The 25,833-nt window shown below is 38.1% G+C and overlaps 1 protein-coding gene across 2 annotated transcripts; it reads left to right on the forward strand.

The window, feature by feature from the left end:
* WTAP (WT1 associated protein) lies at window positions 1–25,061 on the forward strand. 2 transcript variants are annotated; one of them, XM_062641880.1, is made up of 8 exons: window positions 1–271; window positions 3,919–3,956; window positions 4,040–4,095; window positions 8,893–8,951; window positions 10,253–10,380; window positions 16,942–17,120; window positions 21,823–21,977; window positions 23,847–25,061. In XM_062641880.1, exons 2-8 carry the CDS (start codon window positions 3,927–3,929, stop codon window positions 24,428–24,430), a joined length of 1,191 nt encoding a protein of 396 aa, XP_062497864.1. In that variant the 5' UTR covers window positions 1–271; window positions 3,919–3,926; the 3' UTR covers window positions 24,431–25,061. The 2 variants fall into 2 exon arrangements, with proteins under 2 accessions (XP_062497864.1, XP_062497865.1); XM_062641881.1 differs by having other exon boundaries at window positions 1–161.
* The last annotated feature ends 772 nt before the right edge of the window (window positions 25,062–25,833 follow it).

The raw sequence follows: 25,833 nt of genomic DNA on the forward strand, positions 1-25,833 counted from the left end.
CCGGGCGCTCATTTCCTCCTTGGGCGCCATTTTGTAGCGCAGAGAATCTGCAAATAAAGAGCGGGCGGGAGTAGCGCGCTGGGAAGTCTTGGTAGTGGGGACGCCGCGGCGGTGGCCGTCCCGGCTTCGGAGCGGCGGTTCTCGCAGAGCTGGTCGCGGAGGTTGGTGGCAAGTGTGAGTGGTGGCGGCGGCGTTTCGCCCTCGATGTGACGGGAGCGGCCCAGGCGGCTAGCGTGCTGGGAGAGCGAGGCCTCCGCACCGCGGGCGGGAGGTGAGTGACCGTGCGAGCGCTCCTCCCCGCCCCTTCCCTGCCGCCGCCGCCTTCGCTTCCCTCTCACCCCAGAGGTGGCGGGGCCCGCGGGAGGGACCGGGCTCCTCGTGGTCCCGGAGCGCCAAACTGCGGTGGCGGCGGCTCCATCCCTCACCTCGAGCAGGGGGCGGAGCGGAAGCAGTTAGAACCATTTTGTGTGAGGCCCCGAGCCCGGCCTGGCTGCTCCGCAGGGAGCGTTCCGCAGCCGTCACGCCCGGGCACGGCCGCCGCCCCCCGGCTGTGGGAGACGCGTTTCTGTCGCCCCTTGTTAAAGATGAGCGAGGGTGGGCTGTGCCCGAGCTACGGGAGAGCGGCGGCGCCGGAGTCTGTCAGACGCCTGCGGTGGGGCGGCCCGTCCGCGGCTGACGGGGGCCCTGTGCAGGAGGCGGGGCTGCGCGGCGGGACGGGGGTGAGAAGGCGCGGGTGCCGGCTTCAGAGCGCGGTTGGTGAGGCGAGTGTGGAGTCTGCTCGGTCAGGGTGGTGGTTTGAAGGTTCTCTGTCCTCCTCCCCCAGTTCGGTTCTCTGGAGCTTATGCCGGGGTTTTCCCTCTGGAACTCATTTTCATATCGTTAAAATAGCTGGCGGTTACTTCAGGTGTAACTAGTAAAGCAGCATACCTGATATTATTTAGCTACTTTGTTTCTTAGAGTATTTTTGAAACCTTAAATCGTGTATTTTCTAAGCTTCGTAGTAAAAGGTATACAGACTACTGGAGTTCCCAAAATTAAAATGCACTTCACATATTTCACTGTTTTTCATAGAGTGTCATAAAAGTCTAAACCAGGATGAGATTACATAAAAAAAAAGTTTCAGTGCCCATGACAGTGTTGTTTCGAGCATGGGGAAGGGTTTTATATTTCTTGTTGCCAGGAGCAGATATGCAGGAGTGGTGCGTAGCAGCCATCGTTTCCCCAAAATCAGGAAAGTGCTTAGTTAGGATAGCACTGCTAAGCTGTTCATCATATAAATCACAAAATATAATCGTGTTAATTCCAGTCAGTTATACAGGAATGTTGTTTTCATTGGTGGTTCTTTATTGTAGAAAATAGCATTTCATCATGCTCTTGCAAAAGTTTTCTGACCTGTGTAGGAGAGATGCATCTCTTCAGAGGAGAGCCAAGTGAGGATTTGCACAGTTCTTGAAAAGTTACTGTATTAAATTCAATGTGCAAGTTACTGTATTAAATTCAAAGTTGTAATGTCTGTAGCATACAAATTAATCTGCCAACAAACAGCTAAAGCAAGTCACTGACAACTGATATCGTCGACCTGGTGCTCTTAATGTTTCTGAAAAATTGAGTGCAATGGTAGAAATGTATAGTGATAGGAACTTTCTCACTCATAAGTGCTACAAAAGCTGCTGCATGGAGTCGTGAGGTGAAATCCACACATACAGAAAGAGCACTAGTGTTTGCCTGTTGATGTGATCAACCTAGCTTTTCTGAAATAACCGGAAGAATATTTTTAGCAAGTGTGTTTTTCTAGTGCGTGATTCTATTGCTACAAGTGATAGTAGGTGGCATTAAGGTGGTAACTTCTGTAACACAGTCCTTCAGCACTTTTATGACTTTGACAGCAAGAGATGGCTTTGTAACTGGTGGCAAGCTGGTTGTAGAGGTTAGAGTCACCAGGTCTGTTGCTGCTGTAGAGAACTGAATGTTGGAACCTTGCATGAGATCTGGATATACAGTGTTAGGCTACCCATAGAAGAAACATCAGCCTTTGATTTCTTTCAGTCAGGATTGTGACAACAATCAAGAGTTTATAATTGTATGCTGCTGCAGGGTTCACAAGTCTCTGGGGAAACTCACCTTTTTGGTTATTTGTGTGTTTGTCCTTTTCTGAGGAGCACACAAATAATGACATCTGTGCACAATTTAATCAGCTGTAATTTGGTGGGACATTTGAAAATCATGTTGCTCTCTGTCAAGGACTTAAAACTTCCTGAAATCTATGTGATTGCTTCAAAATACTGAAGGTGCTAAAAGATTAAAAAAATCTTCAGTAAAATTATAATGGGAGAGGTAGGCAACCTAAATACAGTGGTCTTGAGCATTCCCCCTGTGATTTCAAGTTGCTCTGTGTTATTTTGGATGGCTGAGTTGGGCACCAGCAGTTTGTATCAATAGTCTCATGTACTTGAAAATGTATAAGGTACTTTCTTGATAAAACAAGCTCAAATAAGGAACTGCATACAGAAGTTAAAGCAAAATGCTTGAGTAACTTCTGTGTGAGAGGGAAGGTGGTGGAAGTGGGGGAGTTGCCTGTGTATTAGTAAGACTAGGAACAGGAAGCTGCTATTCATCAGTGAGATGCTTCTAATGAATATCTTTTGAAACCTTTCTGTGGGTTCTGATGTCACCTTTTGTGAAAGGCTTGGAAGTTGTTTTATCTGTACATTGTACTTGGATTTTGGGGGTGGTGGTGCTTATTTTTATTAACCAGGGCCCTTAGTAGAGTGCTGTTTGTCATTGGTTACTGTACACTGGAAAGGTTCTACTTCATTAGGTGTGTATTTGTTTGTCTTAGGATTTGGAAAAGTTAAATTAGTTCATTAGGTGATGTTGTGAAATACCTAGTCTGTAGTCTGTAAAAGTCTTCAAGAAATGAGTGTCTTAACTACTTAAGAGCATTGTTTTTGTGAAGCTAAGTGGTTACAACCAAGGAGTTGACACATCTTTTTTCTGGTATATGTGCACTACAACAGCTTTACAAGCTTTTTTAATCTTATATGCCACTTCTGTGTTGGAAAGCATATTGCAAATATGAATGCCTCTAGCAAGCCTTGGATTCATTGTTCCTTGCATGCTTATCTTTTATATTTTATATTATAAATCAATATGTAATCATAGTTTTAGAAAATATTACGTATTATCCTTTTGAGGTAAGGAAGAGTTTCCAGTAGCTCAAGGAAGTGCAAATAGTTAATCTAGCACAGTGCCATCCTATTATGCTACATACACAGTCAAATTCAGTTCTTCTTGTGTGTATTCAAGTCATTTATTTGTTTTTTTTTTTTTAATGTTCACATGGGTTTTAAAATAACTGGTTAATGCTTCCTGTTTATCAGAATTTTTAAAGTAAGAGAATAACGACTTGGAAGAACGTATTATTTTGACATGACCCAAACGCTAGCGGTAATATTCACAAATTATTCTTTCTCTTCCAAAGAGTTAGTGAAGTATCAGTATATAAGTGACTTTCCTCAAACCCTGATTATTCTCTTATAAAAAAACTGTTAAGTAGATACAGGCACATACAGAATGTCAGTTTGAGCTGAACATACATGGATGAAGTTGGGTAGTTTTTCTTAGTTAAATAGGAAGAATTGATTTGTGGTAGGCTTTTTAGACAGCTAAAGGAAGTTTTGGTTACCTTTTAGAAAAAAATGCATCTGTTGACTTCATATCTAGGTTACAGCAGCAAACTTGTCATGGTGGTGTTTTGTACTCTGGCTCTGCAGTGTGTGAAACCAATATTTCAGTAGTCTAATATTGCAGATAAAAATTAAGGCTAGAAGTACAAGTTTCTGACTTGCTCAGCATTTCGTATAAATTAGTAACTATACTACAAAACATCATGATTTTTTTTTTTTTTTTCCCTTTCAGAGTTCACAATGACGAATGAAGAACCTCTCCCAAAGAAGGTATGTTTAAAAATACTTAGGCCTTTACCCTCCCAGGTAATCATGACTGCTTGGTAAGTCATGCTTTTCCTTTTACTCCATAGGTTCGCCTAAGTGAAGCAGATTTTAAGGTTTTACCTAGAGATGAACTCATCCTAAGGTAAAGTAAAAAGCAATTTTTCCATCTCAGTATTTTAGTGAATGTTTAATGAGATGTATAGCCTCCCTTTTCCATTCTTTTTAGCATCCTTTTTTCTGAAAAACTGTTTTATCCTTTTCATGATGCATTCCTTTTGTAAAGTTCTCATCTTGTCTAAAACATTTTTGTATATGGTTTGGGGAAAATCACTTTTTCCAAAGAGACAAAATCCTGAATAATATTTTGTAATACATGAGTAGGAGGTTCTTTCTTCACTTGTAACTTTAGAAGATATGGTTGCTTACATTCCTCTGCTAGATAGCAAGTTATTTTTAAACATCAGAAACATGTCAACTCCTTACTCCTACAGTAAGTTTTAGGTTTTCTTCTCAGCTTGTTCAGATATTAACAGTAAAGTGTTAAAATGAAGTTTTCATCACCTAGAACTTGCATAAAGAAGAACCTGATCATCTTTCTCATTTTTTAGAAGGCTGAGTGTCACCATGGAAAAAATAATAGGCAATCCTGTCACACAGACCACCTGCTTAAAGAAACTAATCTAAGCTGTTTGTATATCTGAATTTCCTGACTTGTAACAAGGAGCTAACTAAACTAGGTATTTGTGGGTCATCTGTTTATCTGCTGGAATAGTTTGTGTATCTGTTTTGGTAAACTTTAATTCTTGGCTTTTTGTAAACTGTAATTTATTAGCATTATTAGGGTCTCAGATATTGCTGTTTCATGAAACGAAGATTAAACTGTAGAAATCTGAAGATAAAGTGCAACGCTTAGTGTATATGATCAGCTACTCACTCTGCTGAGCAAACTATCCTGCCACTTCTGGGGTGACAGTTCTTGCCAGCGGAGTCAACATAGACTGGCTTCATATATTTAAAACTGGTTTCTGCCTTCTGAGTATCTTAATTGTTTGGGTGGTAAAGGATAATGTATTTAAACAGTAGGAAAAAATACTTCTTTGATGTTGAGTGGTTTAGGCCTTGTGAACCTTTTTACAAAAGTTCGTATGCTCAAAATTATTCGCAGGAATAGCAAACACCTTTACAGATTTAGCTATGCCCTTACTTCCAGCTGTGAAATTCCTGTCAAAGTACCAAAGCATGGATTCTGTGCCACTTGCTTTCTACTTGAAAGTGTGAAAACAAAACAAACAAAAAGGCAAACAAAAAGGGGAGGCTAAAAAAGGATTCTGAGTGTAATTATTCAGAACCAATCATTATCAGTGATTAGTTGCTATCATAGAAGAGATGCATTTCCAGGATACATTGAAGTGAGAATGTGAAGGAATATACCCAAAGAGGTAAAGTATGTCAGCAGCTAAACTATGTTAATGAAGAGGCAGGAGAGAATTTGCTCATGACAGCTGTGTTGCTATCAGATCTTAATGCAGACAAAGCAGCTTCTGCTCTCAAAAAGGCCACATGATGGATTTAAGGAGAATAACTGTCCATTATACCCAGAAGTGGAAACTTAAATGCCATTTTGGCTGTGTCCATTTGTTTGCATTAAGCAGTCCTGAGAACACTGTTTTGTTTGCTTGTTGGGGTGCATATTTAATGGCTCTATAGTAAGTGCACCTTGTGATTTCATGTAAAACTGGCAATTACTACACTAACTGCTGGCTTCATGTGTAGGTTGGAATAAAATATTATATGTAAATGCTATTTTAATCAAAGGCATCTCTACTAGTTTTAGACATAGAAAAGTGTGTTTTGAATGCTGCTGCATTGTATTAAGATTTAGAATGCCTTTTTATTTTTGGTTCATGCTTTGGGGAGGGAAATGCATTTTAAGATATGAGCATGTGTCATTTGCTTTTGGATAATACATCCTCATTGCTGTACAATTGCACTGATAAGACACATATGTAGAAAATACCCTTTTTCATCACTTTCTGTGCCATAAATCCAAATTTCACTGTTGTGTTTCATGAAGTACATAATTCAGGTTTGCTCATTTTAGCTTCTGTTGACTAAACACGAGCAGGGTCAACAAAAAGCCTTTCAGTTCAGCCTTTTGGGAATTTCTGCTTGTCTCATTACTTGTTGCTGTGGACTCATTTCCTTCATCTTTCCCCTTCCCTTTAACACAGTAGCTACTTAGCTTGATTGTGTAGGAGCTTCTGTGAGGAAGAGCCAGGAACATAACAAAGCACTGTGTGGATCACAGCTAAAAATCTGATCGGTATTGGCCTGGTTATTTGAGGCACCCTGATTTACACAGGCAGTTCTGAGGAAATATAGTGCTTTTATTGAATGTCAGTCAACATGTACTTACAGTCATTTCTAAACTTATTACAGTCACTGGACTTGCAAAGTTCAGTCTGCTTCATATTTTTAGAGAAAGAAGGGAATTAACTAACCTACATAATGCTGGTCAATTACCTTCCAGTTCATGTGAGACTGTAAGCAGCCCCTTGAATGTAAATCAGATTCAGGACTGTCTAGTTCAGTGTACAGTTCTGTCTCTGTTCTTTAGTGCATTTCCAAGTAGCACTTAAATGAAGCTCTTCAGATTGCCAGTGTTTAGCTATCAGATTACTGACATGAACTGCTGAACAGATCAAGAAGCCAGCTAATGAGTGAAACCAAACTGATTGGAGAAAAAAGCTTTTAGCCTTTTTTTTCCCACTCAGGTTCACATTTCTGTTTCTGAACTTTTAGAATGTACTTGGGGATAAAACTATTTTTCCTGGAGAGCCTGTAAAATAAGCTACCTGGAAAATGGTCAAAATGTGTAATTTTTAGGAATGCTATTTGTATAGGAACTTTCCTAATTTATCAGAGGTCTTTAATCGGTTCTTGTGTCTTACAGGGAAGTGGCATGCTTTTATGCAGAGGATTACAGTAGTTCTGGACAGTCTTCATCAAAGTTTCTAAGTGGATATAAAGACCTACTCTGTGGCATATGGTGGCATTTGCGAGTTGACTTTTTCAGTTTCCTGATAGCAGTGGGCCCTAAGTGAGGCTTCAGGGCATACTAGCTTTTTCTGACATTTTTCTTTTTGCTAACTTGTAGCTCTGGACCCTTGGGATGTGGTGGAATTGAACTTGGTAGCTGGGATTTCTAGGTGATACTACGTCCACTGCTAGATTAGCCGCAACTTCTCCAGGCACATGACTTGAAAAATCCGTGACATGGCCTAGTGCACTCTGGATTTTCTTTTCCAGGAATTAAGTTCTTGCTTAAATACTAGCAGCTGTTGAGGAGTGACTTGGAGGTATTATCTCTGATGTTCTTGGTGACTGTGGGCAGGATGGTGGTGGTGTTTTGATCTTTTTCTTTGTGATGGTCATGTCTACTTAGTGTTTCAGGTCTTCATTTCATTTCAGTTGCTCTTGTACAGCCTGTATTAACAATTTTGACAATTACAGTTTTCAGGCTGTGAGATGTAACTTAAAAGTCAAGTAATTCTGCAGCTGCATTTGAAGCCCAGCTCTTTCATTAAATGTAATTATTTCATGTAAAAATTAAGTTCTTTCTTTCCAGGCTTGGTATTTAGTGGACTGTTCCAGTTTTACTTTGGGGGATTGAAATCTCTTGAACTAATAGTTCAGGAGTTTTTAGTGGTCAAATGGTGAAACTTCTGTTCCTAAGAATGTTCCTTTTCAATCAAAGATAAGCTGAAGGGTTAAGTGGGAATACAGAAGTTTTCTTCTACAGAGCTTGAGGGTTAATTGATGCTGACTTCATGTTCAGCTAAAGAGATGAAAAATTTTGTTGCTGATAAAAGGAATAGATCTTGTGCTTGCTTTTGCTTTTCCCAGTGAAGTGATCTCAACGGCTGTTACAGATCTGATGCTTCTTAGGACCCTTTAATGGGCTGTTTGAATTCACTAGATAGTAAAAAACAATCCAAAGTTAACTTTCTAGTTTTGACTGAGGTAGTAATGTAGGTTATAGAGTTAAACTAGAGCAGTTACCATGAGTCTGGCATAAGATAGGTGTCAGGAACAAAGGGTAGTTGGGAAGGGAGGGAACCAAAACTTACCCCTTCTCTAATGGTAAGCTAATACATGAATTTGCTTCACAATGTGGAGTTGTACCATCATGAGGAAGATACATAATTGGGAGCAAAGTACTTCTTTAAAAACAAAAAAAACCCAAAAGCTGTCCTGTGAACTTTGCTTGTAAGGCAAAGCTTTACTGCAGTCTTTGATTTGCTACCGATTTGATGATTTCTGTGAAACGCAATGCTGTTTTCAAGCGTGAGGCTTTCTGGCTGTGGATGAATTGCTTAAATAATGTGCAATCACAGAGTTAGTAAACTGTTTGGCTTCTGGCTCATGAATATAATCAGAATGTAGTCTTGACTTGAATGAGCTGCTACAACTGCTTAACCTCGATTGCCAGTTGTAGTGTATTGTAATACACTTCTGCATGTCTTGTTCACTTGGTAACACACTTCGTGTTATCTTTATATTATGACTTCTGTTACAGAATTGCTTGAATTGTTCTGGCTTGAAAATGAGATGTATCTTGTGTACTTTATGTGGATAAATACGTAATAAGTGTTTGATCCCAATGTTTGTCCAAAATATTACTGTGTTAAGATATCAGTTTTCCATGTTGTAATGCACAGCTACTTTTTTACTCTTTTGAGATGCAAAGTGGATTTAACCATTTCCATGATTCAGAGCCCCTTTTTAAAAACCTGGAATTGCCATTTATGCACTTGTATGATTTCTTGACATTTTCTGGTTATGGCATGAATGTATACTCTGAAAGTTTAGGTTTAGATGCCTTGATTTAATAAAGTGAGCTTCAGAAAATTTTTTTTTCTCTTCATCTCTGCAATAGGTGGAAACAGTATGAAGCATACGTGCAAGCTCTGGAGAGCAAGTACACAGACCTTAATTGTAAGTTAGCCAAGTTTCAAAGTGGTACAAGTTACCTGAATGTTTGTATGAATCGGTGTTAAAGTAATATCTGTGTTTTCTAAAACTGCTAGAAATGAGATAATCTGTATGTCAGTTACTTGTCAGAAAAAATCTGTTTCTTTTCTAGTGTAAGTTTTCAGTCTTTCCCAACTTTCCTAGCCGCTTATTTTCCTTTACAGATCTTATACAGCATCCAGAAGTCTGTTTTTGCATGTGTAGGAGCATCTGTACCCAGACAGTTGTGGGGGGGAAATATCTCAAAACATAACTCCCCAAATAGGTACATTTTCAGGACTTTTCTGTTAGGAAGTGTTATCCCCCATCAGAATTCTGCATGCATCAGTGACCTTGCAAGATTGTAAACCATGTGCAAGGAGGAATAGTTTATAGAGGTATAGGTCTAAAATTAGTCCCCAGGTAACACAGATAAATAAGTTGCTTTAACATTCCCAGTTTCTCGGTTTTGGAAACCTTGGTATGGAGTATGGGCTGTAGTAATCAGTATTATTGAATTATTGGCAAATGATTATTTAGAAACAACTTGTTCTGAAGCAATTTATGTTCTTAGTTTACAGCTGATCATTCTCATGTAATTAGAAAAAATAAAAATCTTAATTATTCCAACTTCTCATTGTATACATGACAAGTAGGAGAGGAATCTATATTGTTTGTATCATGCTGTTTGCATGTGTTCCTGCTGGAGTAATTTGACAGTGTACTGTGCTGCCTTCTCTCATTTCATACGTAAGCTTTTCATAAATCTTCATGGATCAGGAGGATGCCAGTTGCGGCTAAACTGCCATTTTTGAAGTTCTCAAATATCTTGCTGTTTCCTCATGGAGTGTTAAAATGAGTTTGAGGATTGATGACCAATAGCGCTGTTTTATAGACTGGATTGCTTTTTGGCAGTGTAGATTTCCCTCCTGCCCCACCCTGGCCTTAGTTATCCCTTAGACTTAAGGGCAGTTCCAGCTTCCCAAGTTTCAGAGCGCAAGTTGCAATAGTACTAGGTTTTAAGCAAGCAATTTAGAAGTTATTCCTATATAAACATTTTCAAAGTTTTAAGGAAGGGTTGGAAAGATGTATTTAAAACCAACTGTTGTCAAGCTTTTCTAACACTTAATGATATTTTGATTTTTTTTCTTATGCTTACTGTAGTCATGCATATTTATGACTTCTGCTTTTTGTGAATTTGGTTTTTAGATTTGTTTAGCTGTCTTTAAAAACTGTTCATGAGAGGATGCTGTAAGACATGTGCTTTTTGTGTGTTATTGTATTAGCTAATGATGTGACGGGATTGAGAGAATCTGAAGAGAAGCTGAAACAGCAACAGCAAGAATCTGCCCGAAGAGAAAATATTCTGGTGATGAGGCTGGCAACTAAAGAGCAGGAGATGCAAGAGTGTACTGTAAGTATTTGGAAAAGATGAGTTTTCAGACTTGCAGGCATATCAGCTTTTGAGCCAGTACCCATGTGCTATGTTGTCATATATGTATAGCATCATATTTTCTGTGCTTAAAGAAATAGCAGGGCACTTAAATTTCCACTGAATTAGTAAAGATCACTTCTTAAAGTTTGCTTTTTTAATTATTATTTCAGTAGATTTTCAGCAGCACTTGTGCTTGAAAGGACTTCCTCTTCAGAACCACACTGATTCTTGCATGAACCATGCTTGCTTTCTTCAAGCATTTATCAGCTGTGCATATTTACCAAAGATGTTACTTCTGACTACCAGATGGATGCAGGAAGAAATTGAAACATAAGGATAAGATTGAGTTTGCTGGGTTTCATTTAGGAAGCTTTAGGCTGATACGTGTTGGATTTGGATAACAAGGGTATTGGTAAGCTTCTGCATCTGTTTGGATAGATAGGGGAAAGAGCTACTGACTTCCAGGGGAAGTTCTTCTGAAATTGGGCACGTCTTTTCGGGTTTCTGATGTTCGTTGTACTGAATGCCTTTTCTGTTGCTGTTTGTTTCTCTGTTATTTCTGTGGGGTTTCTGTGACTTCTGAAACTATCTTCTACCACTTTGTGGACTTTTGAGCTTTTCTGGATTTCTTAACATAAATTTTATCTGCTACTTTAATTTGGTATTTCCTGAGGGAAGATTGTGAAAAGCTGCTTATTGTTAATTTCTGAAATACTTACAAGAGTTTCTCTTATTTTGTGGCTTTTCTCTGTTATTTTCTTTCAGCCTTCCTTCCCCCCCCCGTAGGTTTTCAGAGCTCTCAGGTATAGTAGTGTGACAGTTACCTCTGTACACGGTGTTTTCACTACTTTTAAGACCATAAGATGATGTTAGTTCACAGTAAGAGATGGTATGAAGAGAAAAGGGGCTAAAGCACCTGAAGTTTGCAGTGGCAAAATATGAATCACAGAATCACTGAGGTGGGAAGGGACTTGCAGTTTGTCGAGTATAGCCTGCCTACTCAGAGCAGGATCAGCTGGACCAGGTTACTAAGGACTGTGCACAGTCAGGTTTTGACCATATCCTAGAATGGAGACCCCAGAACCTCTCAGGGTGACCTGTGCCAGTGTTCAGTGACCATCACAGAAAAAAGCATTTTCTTATGTTTTAAGTTGAATTTCCTGTTTCAATTTGTATCCATTGCCTTCTGTGCTTTCAGTGGGCACCATTGAGAAGAGCCTGGCTCTGCCTACTTTACTCCCTCTATCAGGTATTTATGCACACTGATAAGCTCCCCTTGAGCTTTCTCTTCTCCAGGCTGAACAGCCCTAGCCCTCTCAGCATCTGCTTGTATGTCACATGCTCTAACCCCTTAATCATCTTCATGGCCTTTCATTGGCCTCATCCTAATGTCTGTCTTGTACTGGGGAGCCCAGAACTGGACCCAGTACTCCAGATGTCTTGCCAGTGCTGAGTGGAGAGGAAGGATCACCTCCCTTGACCTGTTGGCATCACTTCTAATGTAGCCCAGGATGCTCATGAAGATCTGTTCTGGTGCTATACCACACCACTTCCCTAGTAGTAAGACTACTATATTGATTCTGCTTCTCTTGTTAGTTCTGCTGGTAAATCCTGCCATGAGGAACAGCAGAACAGCAATAATAAGAGGTTTTGTGCTTTTTTCTTTCTAACTTCTGAGCATATCACTGAAACAATAAATAATAAAAAATAAAAAGAAATACAAGTTTTTCATCAAAACAAGATTTGAGTGTACTACTTTCACCTTTCTGCCTATTTCTAAAAGAATTAGACAGAAATTTCAGGTATTTGAGTTTTGACAAGATCCTGAAGACTTCTAGGATTTTTGGTTGCACTTGTAGATATTTAAAGCTGTAATGCACAGGCTTCTCAGAATGTGTTTAGAAGAACTTCTGAAGAGCTTTTATTTATTTTAAGGTACTAAAAATCAAAGAGGAGGAAGGGGGGGGTGGGAATGGGATACTGAAAAGAAACAAACCCAAACATTTATCCACCCAAGTGGCTTCTGTTTTTTCCTGATATTGACACAGGAATAACATCAAGGATGTGATCTCCATAGTACACAGAGATAGGAAGATATATCCTTGAAGAAGGGGGCTAGAAGCTGTAATAGAGACATTGGCACCTTCAGGTGTTTTCAGATGTAAACTCTGAAAGACCACTTTGTTTATTAGTATTAGACGTTGGGTTTTCTTTTGTTTTGTGTTTTTTTTTTTTTTTTTGTCCCCAGTGAAGTAGCAGTAGCAAAATCATGTTGGATGAGATGCAAAGCTAAGCTGTAGGATACTAAATCATTTCACAAATGAACAAAAATGTTCACCCTATGATAAGTTATTTGACATGTCTAGTTTTTAGTTCATAAAATAACTTTTAGCATAGTTAAAAATTTTTTGTAGTCCATATTGACATGTAAAATATACCAGTGACCAGTTATTTATATGTCAGCCTTTAATGTTTCTTGTCAAATCTCAGTTAGATGGAGCATTTAACATGTTAAGTTTCTTGCATGTTTATTGTTCATATTACTCTTAATGCATTTTTGAAACGTATTTTATACTTACAAAATTGCCTTATTTAAACTTGAAAGGATTAAAACTTAAAAATAGCATGTTCAAATGATAGTTGCTGATAAAGACGTAGGGAGTTTAGTGATTTTTATGTAAAACAACTTGCTAGTTAAAATGTACTAGCTCTAAGATAAGGTGTGACTTTCCTAGTTACTGTTTTAATTTGTAGCCACCTTTTAAAAAGATAAAATACATAAAAGCCTACTTCAGCTTACAGAAGTCACCAGTCATCATCTTGCAAGTGTAGGTGTGCATGTCAGAATAGCTGTGGCAGAATTGTTGTCCTAATTCTGTATCAGTACTCTTTTTGAAGAAACTAGGTGATAGTTGAGTGCCTAGCTCCATTCTCACTTGTCATCTGTGCTTAGTCTAGCAGCAGAATATATGGATTTCTTTTGAGCTGGGAGCTTCCTGAGAGTGTGACTGGTGTTGCAGACCTACTCTGCATAGTTTAGGGTGGCTAACTAAAGGGCTGGATTGAAGTTCAGGGGTTTAATACTTCATGTACCCTGCTGGCAGCAGCCTTGAGCTACCATTCCCCTAGCAGGAACAGCCCTCATAAAAGAGGTTGCTGCTGTTAGGGAAGTGCAGGTAAAATATTGGCTACTATTTCTACATAAAGCTTTATTTCTGGCAGAGAGGGGTGATCAAGTTATTGCTGCTTCAGGAAGCCTCCCAAGCTACTGCACAGCTACTGTAGCTCAGTGAGCAGACAGGCATTTGGAAATACTTGCTACTTAAATAGGTTTCCTATGGAACAGGTAACGAGTAGAAGCTCCCTGTGGGTGCAGTTGGATTGTAGTACCTACATGGTCATTACTCAACCTACTTGTGGTTTAGGTTACAGCTGTCTTGTGTTTCTTCTCATGTTTGTTTCACAGTGTATTCCTTGTAAGAAGAATATGTAGTTGTACTTACTTAGAGTGCTTACATTTTATGTTAAGTACCTGCGTTCTGTTGGTTAAATTCTTTATGTCAGAGGGTCTGTTCTTTGTGTATCTTTGTACAACTTCAGCTGAAAAGGTTCAGCTGTTCTAAGAGTATGTGAGAAGCATGGGGGATGGAAATGTTATTACCTGTCATAGCAAAAGAAAAATAATCCACCCAAACAAGATTCCCTGCAGCCTGATGCCCACTAAAATAACTCTAGTTTTATGTTACCCTGTCTTGGGTTAGAGCAGAGAGAAAGCTGATATCAAGGTTTTTATAACTGTGGAGTTGCATCCTTATCTGTCCATCTGATGGGCTTTCGAAAAATACCAGCCAGAGCGCGCTTTTGTGTTTTGGAATGTGAACAGCCCGTAGTCTTTTTAGGTGTTAGAGTGGGCATATCCTGGGGTCTGCCATTGGAGAGAACTATTCCTGTATATTCAGCTCTAGCCTGAAGTTGTTCCTGACTGCAGGTAAACTCTTCTGCTCCCCATGCTTTGCCACTTGGAATATCAACATAAGGGATGTACCAGAAAGTGGTTAGAGGGAGCAAGAATAGGAGGCTTGGGCTGAATAAGCAGGAAGATGAATGGAATAAGGAAGCAGGCAGAAGGTTAGGAGGTATGGGATTGCTTTAGGAGTGGGTCATGTTGAGGATAAGGTTGCTAGGTCTGGGTGGATGAAAAACCTGGCAGGTGAGACCTCTGGAGTTAAAACTGGAGGAAGGGAGTTACAAATACGGAGGAATGGATAAAAATTGAGTTAGAAAAACTGGAGGAATAAATGGTCTTCAAGTCTGGGGAGGGAGTGAGCAAGGATTGTTCAGCTTCAGCAGATACTTTCTTCTCTATTGTTTCAGGAACAAGGTGTTAAGTAGAGCCTGTGCAGTGCTCTCTGCATGGCCTAGGGGCCTGAGCTAGATATCCAAATGGCTCTGTCCAGGAACTGACAACAGACAAAATCAGCTGGGTTCTCTTGAGTGTTCTCGTGCATTTTTGGCATGAGGAAGGAGCAGGTGGCAGCAATTCTTTGTGCCACTGATGCAAGAAAGCTGTTACGGTTCTTAGGCTGAAGTCTAAGAGGGAGGGAGCTGGGCCTAAATAAGACAAGGACCATGGTCTGTTTTTTTTTGCCTTATTTTGATGCCCATCTAAAAATAAGTTGCGAGCAATGTTGCTGTAGCATAATTCTATTCCTGGAATGCCTTGCCAGCTGGAGCGTCTCTGTATGTGCAAACATCCATTAAACTAGCTGGTTTGCCTTCTACTAGTGCTAGTCCTTGCAAGGAGTTCACAGGTTGTTGAAATACTACCACTGGTGCAAGTGTTGGAAAGATGAATGGGTATAGAAAAGACAAGAACAGTAAATTAAATAGGTTGTTTTTCAGTGAGCAGCATCTTGTACATTCACTGAGGCAAGGGACCCATGGGGGTAAAATGTCATCTAAGAAATGTTACGATGAACTTAATTTGGACTTTCTGTTTTGAAGTAATGTTTGTAGGTGAGTTCTTGAGTAGTTTAGTCCCTCTGTGTTTCTTTTTGGGCATATAAAAGTTTGTATGTTTAAAAGTATGGTGGTTATTTAAATTTTTAAAGGTAGCTAAACATTTTTATTTTGGTAAGATCAAATCAGTGTGGAGTCAATGGAAATAGTTATTTCAGTGCCTTTGAAATCACTTATTTGAAATAAAAATTGTTGCTACTTAATATATAAATTAAAACTTGTGTTGTCTTCAGTCAAGAAATGACTGAGGTCGCTACTGTGCATTAAGGTAAATAGAATGTTTGTACTTAAGTATACTTTTTCTTTACTATTGCTGTGTAAAGACCCCATAACAAAGTAACTGTACATGAAAATGGTTAAACTAACAGGGCTTTTGACTCTGCTGCTTGTCCCAAGTAAAGCAATGTGTGAAGGGTGAGTTTTTGCTTCTGTTTTGCTGATGATGCCTTATACTGTTCATCAGTGAAACTGTTGTTGTCAAGTCTGGTTGTGTGTGCAGGAGGAGGCAACCCCCCAACCTTCAGTTAATGCTTGTTTCTTAATCTCGTGTAATTTTATTCATCTCTTGACGAAGAAGAAATGTGTGTGATACAAGGAGCATAAAAAACTGAATCTAAGAATGGAACTCTGGAGGCTGATGTGATTTTTAGTGATTAGCTAAACTAAATACGTACCGTTTAGTACATCTTATTGTCTGTTGTGATGGAATTAAAACGTAAGAAACTTAAAAAACGGAATCCTATTTAAATCCATCCAGGTTTTGATTAATTAATGTTGTATTTAATAGAAATTCTCTTGCAGTTACTCCTTCTGAAATTTTGACTGTATTGTAAGTCTTCTGGATTTTGAATTGTAAAACTATAAATCTTCTGGGTTGTAGTTATTGTAGGAGAATCAAATTAAACCAAAATATGTTTCATTTCTGTTAATGTTTCTAAATTATTTTGTTTAAAAAATTATGCAGACTTGCATTCCTAAGAATGACTGTTGCATTTCCAAAACATGTAAAAGTTTTTAAAAACCTTTGTAGTAGTTGCTTAAAAATACTATGTGTCAATATAGACTGTAATATTCCATACTAACTTTCAGGTTACATGAAAACCAGCTGTCTGTTTTAAGCAGATAACTCTCCGAATATACTTCTTTTTTCCCTCAGAGGAGTGCAGGCAGATACAAAAGACGGGGTATATTCTGGTGTTCCAGTCACTGCTTTGGCAAATGTTACCCTGTATGTAGAAACCAATTTTGAAGCAGCAAGAGGCGGAGGTGGGGGGAAAGGCCCTTGGAAGTTTAAGTTTGACAGGTGGTGGGATGAGGGATTGGGTGAATATGCACATTGATAGGTGCAGGTGGGCAAAAGTGACATGTTTTTTTTTTTTCCCCTGCATTTTTCAGGTTACAGTGTTGAAAGAAGGCAAGCTTCCTTGAAGTTATGTTTGGAATAACTATATGTATCTAAATGACATTAAAATTTTATTTAATGTTGTAAGGATAACAGTCTTTTTTTCTTATTTTATGCAGAATCAGATTCAGTACCTCAAGCAAGTCCAGCAGCCTAGTGTTGCCCAGCTGCGATCAACAATGGTGGACCCAGCCATCAACTTGTTTTTCCTAAAAATGAAAGGTGAACTGGAACAGACTAAAGACAAACTGGAACAAGCCCAAAATGAACTGAGTGCCTGGAAATTTACGCCTGATAGGTAAACAAAACAAATACTCCCCAGTCAAGACTTCCCTGACAGTCCCACTACGAGAATGCTATGGTGGGACAACCAAGTACTCGTTTCCACACCAAGACTCAGACGTTTTGAGGCAAAAGCCAGATTCTTATACTGTCCAGCTTGTAATGCTTAATGTAAAACTTACCAGATGAACCTTGTGTTTCAGCTTTTTTCTCCCCCTTTGCTTCAGAGGCCTGACGGCGTCGGACTATTCTGAAGAAATGGCCATCTTCGAAAAAAATCTTTTCTAGAACATGTAGACATTTGCGAAATTGTTCTATTTGAAGAAAATAGAGGGAGAAACAGAAGTCTTAAGTCTGTGGCACACTGTGTCTACAGACAGTTTGGAGGAGAGAGAACCTAGAGATTATAAATCATGAATTGAACATGTAAAATTCCCGTAAAATGTAGAAGTGGAATATGCTTCGCTCTTAACCTTGAGCCTAGTGACTTAGAGACACTGTAAGTCAGTTTTGCCAATAAGACTGTGGACTTCCTGCTTGTTCACTGAACTGCTGGGTCAGAACTCGATGAGGTGAATTTTGCATTAAAGAGTTTACTTGCTAACCACTTTTGAATAGCCATGAGTGCTATTTGATATCACAACAGTGGTAGTGTACACATTTGACTGTTTAGCCTTTGGGCTCTCTAGCACTTGAAGGAGCCTTAAGTCAATGTTGCTAAATAATGAACTGTTTCCTGGATGGTTGGTAATACTGTGGACGCCTCAAAATTAGGACTGTACAAAATGTACGTTCTATTTAATTGCAGGTTTAAAATTGCTGGAAGCAATATATTTGATCACAACTAGCATATAGAAGAAAAACTGGTTGTGATAAGTATTTCACTGCATGTTTTCATGCAGAAATGAGAATTTTTCGATCTTCTCTACTAAGAACTGATATCAAACGCTCAATACAGAAGGCACACAATGGCAACTGTCTTCAGTGTTGGTGGGGTGTTTTTATTCCTTTGTACACCTGGGTTTTTTTTGTATTGCACTTCTATATAAAATGTGCCTTGAAATAGTTGTAATGCATAGTTCAAGGAACACTACTGGTTATACTGTTGTATTGTGAAACTCCTGGGACGAACGAGAATTGAACAGGTTGTTATTTATGCATTGTCTCGTTCTCTGAAAACAAAGTGAGTATTTTAACAAACCAGAAAAATCTAAATGCATGCAGTTTCCTTGGTGGAATCAGTGAAGGAGCCTTTGCTACTCTTATTGATGCCTCTGTTCTGTTGTCCCAAGTTACTTGTAAGAGTAGCATTCTCAGACAGTGGGGAGTGTGTGTCTGAGGTCTGTAAAGTGAAATGCAGATTTGATATGGCATTTGTTTGTTTTTTTTTCCTTAGCTAATTGAATTCTATTTAATAATCTGAGGTTTTGATTTTCAAAACAGTTGGGTAATATTTTATGACTCAGTCTTATCCCAGAAAATTCATACTTTAAATTAAAAGAAAAGACATCCAGCTGTCACAGAAGGTGATGTATTCTAACTGTTTTGATCACTTTGATTAAGATGGCATTACGTATTTTTTAACTCAGAGGTATCTTAACTCAGAAATACCTTAACTGATTGTGCTTCAGATGATTACTATGGGATCGAAGAGTAGTGCACTTACGCAGGTCTATTTTTTTTTTGCATGATAATGACTTAAAAGCAAAAGAAAAACCTACAGAAAAACTTTACCTTTTTAGAAGTGATACATCTGGAATGATTTTGCTATAGCAGTATCTAAGATTTTAATGATCTAGCATCAGACCAGAGGTAAGACTTGAATTAATAAATTGTTAATGTGTTACCAAGCCATTTGTAAAGCTCACTATAAAGGTATGCCATGCAGACTGCTTATTTTAACTTGGAGTTTAGAAAATTATTTAATACATTTAGATACAGGTTGGTTGTTTTCTTAAGTCTTAAGACTCTAAATATGTGTATGCATATATTCATATGTTACGTATCTGTGAGGAGAGACAAGTAACGTAACACTTTTTTTCAAGCAAAAGTATTAAAATTTTCTTTCTGTAGCTCCAACATACCTTAATAATAATCATATAAGTCAGTGGTGTGAATGCGCATAATTCATATATACGGTAGCTGGAGTACAGGAAATTAGAGTTATTTCCTGGTTAATAATTGAGGCTATCTTAAATAACTAAAGGTTTTGTCTGGTTTTGTTATTTGTGGAAAAGAAATGATGACACATGTAAAGTACTTAGAGGATTTTTCATGCTTTTTTGCATCCTGCTCCCCGCATCTGCTTTATTTGTCCATCCTTGTATGCAACTACTCTTATTTTATGGCAACTGGCCTAGTTTATCGAATAGATGATGTTCCTAATCAGATCCCTGAATGGTGCTCAGGATAACGTGTTAACTGCAACCCTGAGCCTTAGCTGTAGATAAAGAGGTCCAGTGTAATCGTTGATGGCTGGGAGTAGAAATAAAAGGATATGTAATGAAGGGAGTGGCTGTGCTAAGCCAGTTTAGCCATCATTAAATGTAGGTATACATTTGCAGTAAGCCTAGTACAACAAACACTAGTCTTCTGAAATAACCGCTTATATTCCTACAGGTTTTGTTGCATGCATGTTCAACAACGTCAAACTTAGTTTTACAGCTGATAGTTACTGATTTTATATTTTTGCATGTGTTTTTTGTAAATTGCGAGGAGAAGTTACTTGGTGCCATACTGGTTCAGAACATCTGGAAAAATTTTAATGGGAAGAAATAGCATTATAGGTAACTATGCAAATTTCTATACAGGTAATAAATATTTTACATTTTGGCAGGCATTAACATGAAGAAATTAATGGGATTCTAAAATTGTCCCAGTTCCAAGGTAACTGGTACTTGCTAATTCTGCAGTTGATGTTGTTTTGTGAAGAGAAAAGCGTTAAATGACTTAAGCACTGTGAACTTCTTCAACTTGTACAGTAACAGGAATTTGCAAATGGCTAAAAATCATGGCATGTCTGCCTAACAACTTTTGGGGTATGTTATATTTGGTTATCTCCAAAGTGGTCCTGCTATACACAGAATGAACATCTCTAAGGAAACTTGCATCTTAAATGTGTGACTTGGACTGTATTAGGTCAGCACAATTTAAACTTCAAGGACCTGGCATTGGACATCACATCAAGAAAGAAAACAGGTTGCTGCCTTTAGCAGATTTTCAGGCTTCCAGGACTTTACACAGCCAGATTCCTTCTGGAGCAACCCATCTGAAAGATTTGGGAAAGTCAGTCGGAAACGTTAAATGGGGCAGAGTTGGCAGAACTTAAAAGTTGTCTAAGGCTTGAATGCTTAAAAGGTAGTTAAGGAAATTACTATTTTAAATTCTTTTGGTTGGGTATTTTGGTTGCAGGAGAGAAACATGGCTGTGCATTGTAGCGGAAATTTCCTGTTTACTTTTTTAACCCTCGGGTTCTTTTGATCTTTGTCACTTGTTTAAAAGCAAACACACAAAATGAAATGACCTTCTTGGTCTTAAAAAGTAATGCAAGTTCTGCCACTGAATTCACAATAAACTTGTTCAAGTTTGGGTTGTTCTTTAATTTTTTGTTTGGCAGAACTTCTGTAGAAAAGGACAGCTTTATTATGTTGCTGAGCCTGTCAAAAGAACTGTTTGTGGTTGCTATCCTGACTCTGGCAGATGAAGAGTCCTAAAAGACTTTAATTTTTCTCTTTCATGGAGTCAGCTGTATTGCCTATATATTAATTTGCATACTACTTCCTATAATGCTTTACAGTGCAGTTTTTATAATGAAGATTAAAGATGTGTGATGTTATTCATTTACTAAATTGAATCTTGTTGGCTCAGTTTTTTTTCCCTGTTTCCCATTTTTTTTCCCTGTTTCCCATTTCTTTTGGAAAACAGATATCCTAATGAGCATTACTCATGACTTAAAATCTGTCATTCTAAAAGAAGTAGATTAATAATACATTCCTTCCTAAATTTCCTGCCAATGTTTAACTACATTTTGTTCTCACCATGCAAGATGTGCTTAGGAAAAGCTGACCATAAAAATCATGAAACTGACTGTGTACATTACTGTCAAATACATAAATTGAGTTGAAAGCCAGACATAATTTTTTTAAAGGAGAATACCTGGGCAGCATTCAAAAGAATGTGTAAACCTCTTAAAGAAATACAGATGTCACTATGAGAAGTTAAATGGGATTTAATATTCCCTCCCAAACAACTTTCTTTTCACCCAAATGTAATTATTAAATTTTACTAGTATAATAAATGAAGAATGTTTTTGTTCATAATTCAGTTTACACATGTAATTTTTATGCAGTACTTTATCTTTTGAATCACAAGGCACATCTTTAATCAAGTATTTAACTCCATTGAGAATTAGTACATGCAATATTGTGCATACTGATAATCCAGATGTTGGTATCAAAAAAGAACAATATGCTTATTCGTATTTGCAGTAATAAAACTTGCCTTCCGCTTTATGGGACAGCGAAAGAAGATCAACTGGCATTGGAACAGCATGTGGTAACTATAGGGAGACTTTCTGCTATGACAATTATGTTGAGGCATAATGTTCCTTGAATTGTGACATGCAGAAATTGCATCTCCTTTTTGTCTGTGATTGTGATTGCAGAAGATTCCTGCAGGTTTTGTCTTCATTTTGTGATAGATGGCTCTTTCCTTTGCAGCCAAACAGGCAAAAAGTTAATGGCGAAGTGTCGAATGCTTATCCAGGAGAATCAAGAGCTTGGAAGGCAGCTGTCCCAAGGACGTATTGCACAGCTTGAGGCAGAGTTGGCTTTACAGAAGAAATATAGTGAGGAACTTAAAAGCAGTCAGGATGGTAAGGGATTTTTTTAAGAAAATGGAAGTTGCCTTGCCGTACTAGTTTAATTTCCTGATGATACACAACTGTAAAACCATCTTTGCCAGAGTGGAAGGACAACATTGAGTAAAATATGACCAACTGTAAACCTTTACTGGTAGTATTAATAATAAAAAGACACAAAATAAACCACCAAAACAACTTTGGGGGACTTGGGATTTACAGCTCCAGTAATGCAGTATTTTAATTTGAAACTCCAGACTGTGGGCTTTGCTATTTAATAAGGAATGTTGAGACTGCACATATTATTGGTGAATTGGTAAGATGAAAGCTATTAATGTTGCATGAAGCTAAGCATGCACTGAGAATAGAATGATTCTCATTAACTCTGACTTATTTCAAAATAATTTTAAAAGCAAATCATTGCTGAAACTCTTTAACAGTGCCTAAGAATGCTTAAGTAACTCAGGTGAACTAAAATAGTTCATTTGTGTTAACAGTCCAAATTTTACAGTATTTGATTTATTTGACAATAAATCAAAATTGCCTATAAGCTCTGGCCTCTTGCATAATTTAAATGAAGGAGAAAATGCAAATACAAAGAAAACCTTTTATGAGAGTTTTGCATAGAATCAGTGTCTTTTTGGTAGACTGTTAACAGGGTAGGTTACCTGATTATTACAGTAAGTCTTGAGGAATGAGCTGTTTGGGCATCATGTAAGCCACTGGATATGTATTTGTCTTACAACTGAAGTCTAAGATAGCATAGACTTGATTTGGCATTATCCAAATCTGACGTATCCTGTATTTTTAAGGATAATTCATTCTCTCCCCCCCCCCCCCAGTCCTATTTTTGAGAAAGTAGCAATATAAAATAAATATTTAAGGGAAATTGCTTTTTTTTTCTGTGTAGTGACATGTTGTTGGAATAGTTACCTTTTACTTCTTAACTGCTGTTTAGATAATGCAATTAATCTAAATTTATCAAGCTCATAATTTAAGCAAATGTGGACATAGCTTAAAGATTTTGCATATCAAGTACAGTATAGTGAAGTAAGCTCCAGAGATGTGTTCTTTAAGCACTACTGCTTCTTCCCCTTATCAACAAAGATGACAGTAATCCTGCAGTAAGTTTTCCTAATGTTTTTTTCTATAGCAGCAAAAAGGCTTCAATTTTATGACTTCTTACAGTAATAAGCAGTTTGTATTTTGTTTGCTGTCATATCAATGGTGCAGTTGAAGACTAAGGGAGTTAGTGTTTCTTTTACTGTTTTCAGGTCAAATTTGTTTTGCTTGAAAATAGAGTCCTAATTGTAAATCCTTTTAGTACATAAGTACTAAAACACCCTGTTGAATTAGTTCACACTCTTGTTAGAAAGAAGGTGTTTTAGTGTCCTGTTATGTGGGATTTAAAGGATTTAAACCAGTAAGAGCTGAAACGTCCTTGAAATGTGACTAAAATCTTTTTTGTTGCTGAAGAGACTTTTGTAATTACTTGGATGTATTCTATACTGATGTGGTTCATGGTCACTTTTACAGGATTTCTGCTGAGGTTTTGTACTTCAGTAAAAGTACATACATGAGGTGGTTTTTGCAGAATATTAATTGTTGGAATTGAGCTGTTTTCCAGATATCTTCCTTTCTTGCCCAGAAATTATTTTTTTCTCATACATTTTGAGTAGCATTATAAAAAATATGTAGATTATAGTTAAGCATTTTCTCCTTCAGAGGCAGAGTATCTAAACCAGTGCATGTCTGATGGCTGAAAAAGTCTGTTGAAAAACTTCAGCATAAAATGTTGAGTTGTAGGATTTTAATTTTTTTTTTGAGATTCAAGCTATGTATGGGCTATTAAGTGTTTGCAACAAATGTGTTTTCTTTATATAGAATTGAATGACTTCATCATCCAGCTTGATGAGGAGGTAGAGGGTATGCAGAGTACCATTCTAGTTCTTCAGCAGCAGTTGAAGGAGACTCGCCAGCAGTTGGCACAGTACCAGCAGCAGCAGTCCCAGGCATCCAACCCAGGTACCAGCAGGACTCCATCTTCTGAGCCTACAGACCAGGGAGAGGCTGTGGGTAAAGACTGCAGCCGTCTGGCGAACGGACCAAGCAATGGTAGCTCCTCCCATCAGCGGACGTCTGGGCCTGGTTTTTATAGGGAGGGTAGCGGCGCGGAGGATGACTTCCCGGCTTCTCCAGGGAATGGTAATAAGCTGTCCAACCACTCTGAAGATAGAACTGGTAGAGGAAGTGGTAGCTACATAAACCAACTCAGTACTGGGTATGAAAGTGTAGACTCTCCCACTGGCAGTGAAAACTCTCTCACTCACCACTCAAATGACACAGACTCCAATCATGATCCTCAAGAGGAGAAAACAGTGAGCATGAAAGGTAACAGAACTGTGGGTTCTCGACATGTCCAGAATGGTTTGGACTCCAGTGTAAATGCGCAGGGTTCAGTTTTGTAACATTTTTCTGCAACATTTTTATACAGTGTCATTTAAATTGGGAGAGGATACTGTCCAGAAGCCGTTTAAATTAGTGCATACTTGTCACAATTTTGCCTTTTTTGTGGGTTTCTTTTTGCTTCAATACCTCTGCCTCTTTGGAAATTTTAACAGTTAATTACATTGAATGTTGCTAAGAGGACGTTTGTGTAGCTCAAGTTATTTTTATATGAGTTAATGTGAAGTTGAGATGGAAATTATTTCCATAAAGTATAACATAAATGATGTCTGTAAAAATCTGTGTATATCTAGAACCTGTGCTGTGTAAGGGCATTCTTACTCATACTGTTATACTTAACACCACCTTCAAGATTTGTCATAATAGCTGTGGGTTTATGACTGCCAAGTTTGCCCAGTACAGTAGTTTTATCACTAAAAGATGGACTTACTAAAGGAGTCCTGTAGTAGTTTCAGTGTTAATTAAGGTTTCCCCACCATACATCTGTGCATTTTCTCCTTAGGTGACCGAATGTTTATGGATTGTGTGCATAGTTACTCAGTTTTTAAGAACTGTTGTATCCTGTTTATGCATATTGCTCTGTGACTCCAATATTATCTTACCTGTACTGACCAAACCTAAATAAAAAATTTTTAATAATGTAATTTCCTCGTTGCTCTGCATTGGCTTATGTGGCCTATTTGTGTGTGGTGTATTTACAGTACTTGTTTTTTTCCTTTATTTTAATTTGTTCCTGTGTCAGTCCTTTCGGGTCAGCCTGATGGTGCTTATTCTACAGGACTTTTCCTTATTGACGGATAAGGAAAAGGAGGAAAAAAAGGGGGGGGAGGGAGGGAGGGAAGGGGGGGAGTTAAAACTTTGGAATGTGGCTTTTCTAAAGATTAAAAGTAAACCCAGAAACCTAGAAGTATCCAAAAGGTAAATATACAAATTAAACTACAAAGCTTTGAGTTGGTAACTCAGCCTCTTTAAACCAGATGTAACTCCTGTTGTTTTTTTTAAATGCTTACCTGAGGGAGCTGACTTCTTAGTAAGTGCAGAGGAAAAATACCTTTAAGCATAGTTTTGTTGTTCAGTAGCAGTGAGTTATGAATTTCTCAGAACCTGAATTTCTGGTGGTTATTTTCTATCTACTGGCTCCATAATTAGCAAGATCACAAAAGGGAAATGAAAAGCACAGGCTTTTAAGCACTCTTCAAAGGGAAGATGAAAGTACTTCTCAGTTTACTTTTGGGTAGACTCAAGTCTCGTTTCAACATTGAAACTTGTAGATTTTGCAATTACCGGATGACTAACCAAATTTTGATATGTAGCCACTAAAACAATAGTAAATAGCTTTATATCTTTGCAATTTAGTGTGGAAACAGACTTTTGTAGTTTGAAAGCAGTATTTCTTCAGAATTCT

Source organism: Pezoporus occidentalis, unplaced genomic scaffold (assembly GCF_034315485.1).
Source record: "Pezoporus occidentalis ecotype Australia unplaced genomic scaffold, CSIRO_AGI_Poc_V1 ctg7, whole genome shotgun sequence".
Lineage (NCBI taxonomy): Eukaryota > Metazoa > Chordata > Aves > Psittaciformes > Psittacidae > Pezoporus > Pezoporus occidentalis.

Coding starts and splice junctions, on each gene's coding strand:
- WTAP (XM_062641880.1), top strand. CDS start 3,927: ATGACGAATGAAGAACCTCTCCCAAAGAAG. Junction 8,952..10,252: donor CAAGTACACAGACCTTAATT/GTAAGTTAGCCA, acceptor TTATTGTATTAG/CTAATGATGTGACGGGATTG. Junction 17,121..21,822: donor TGGAAATTTACGCCTGATAG/GTAAACAAAACA, acceptor TTTCCTTTGCAG/CCAAACAGGCAAAAAGTTAA.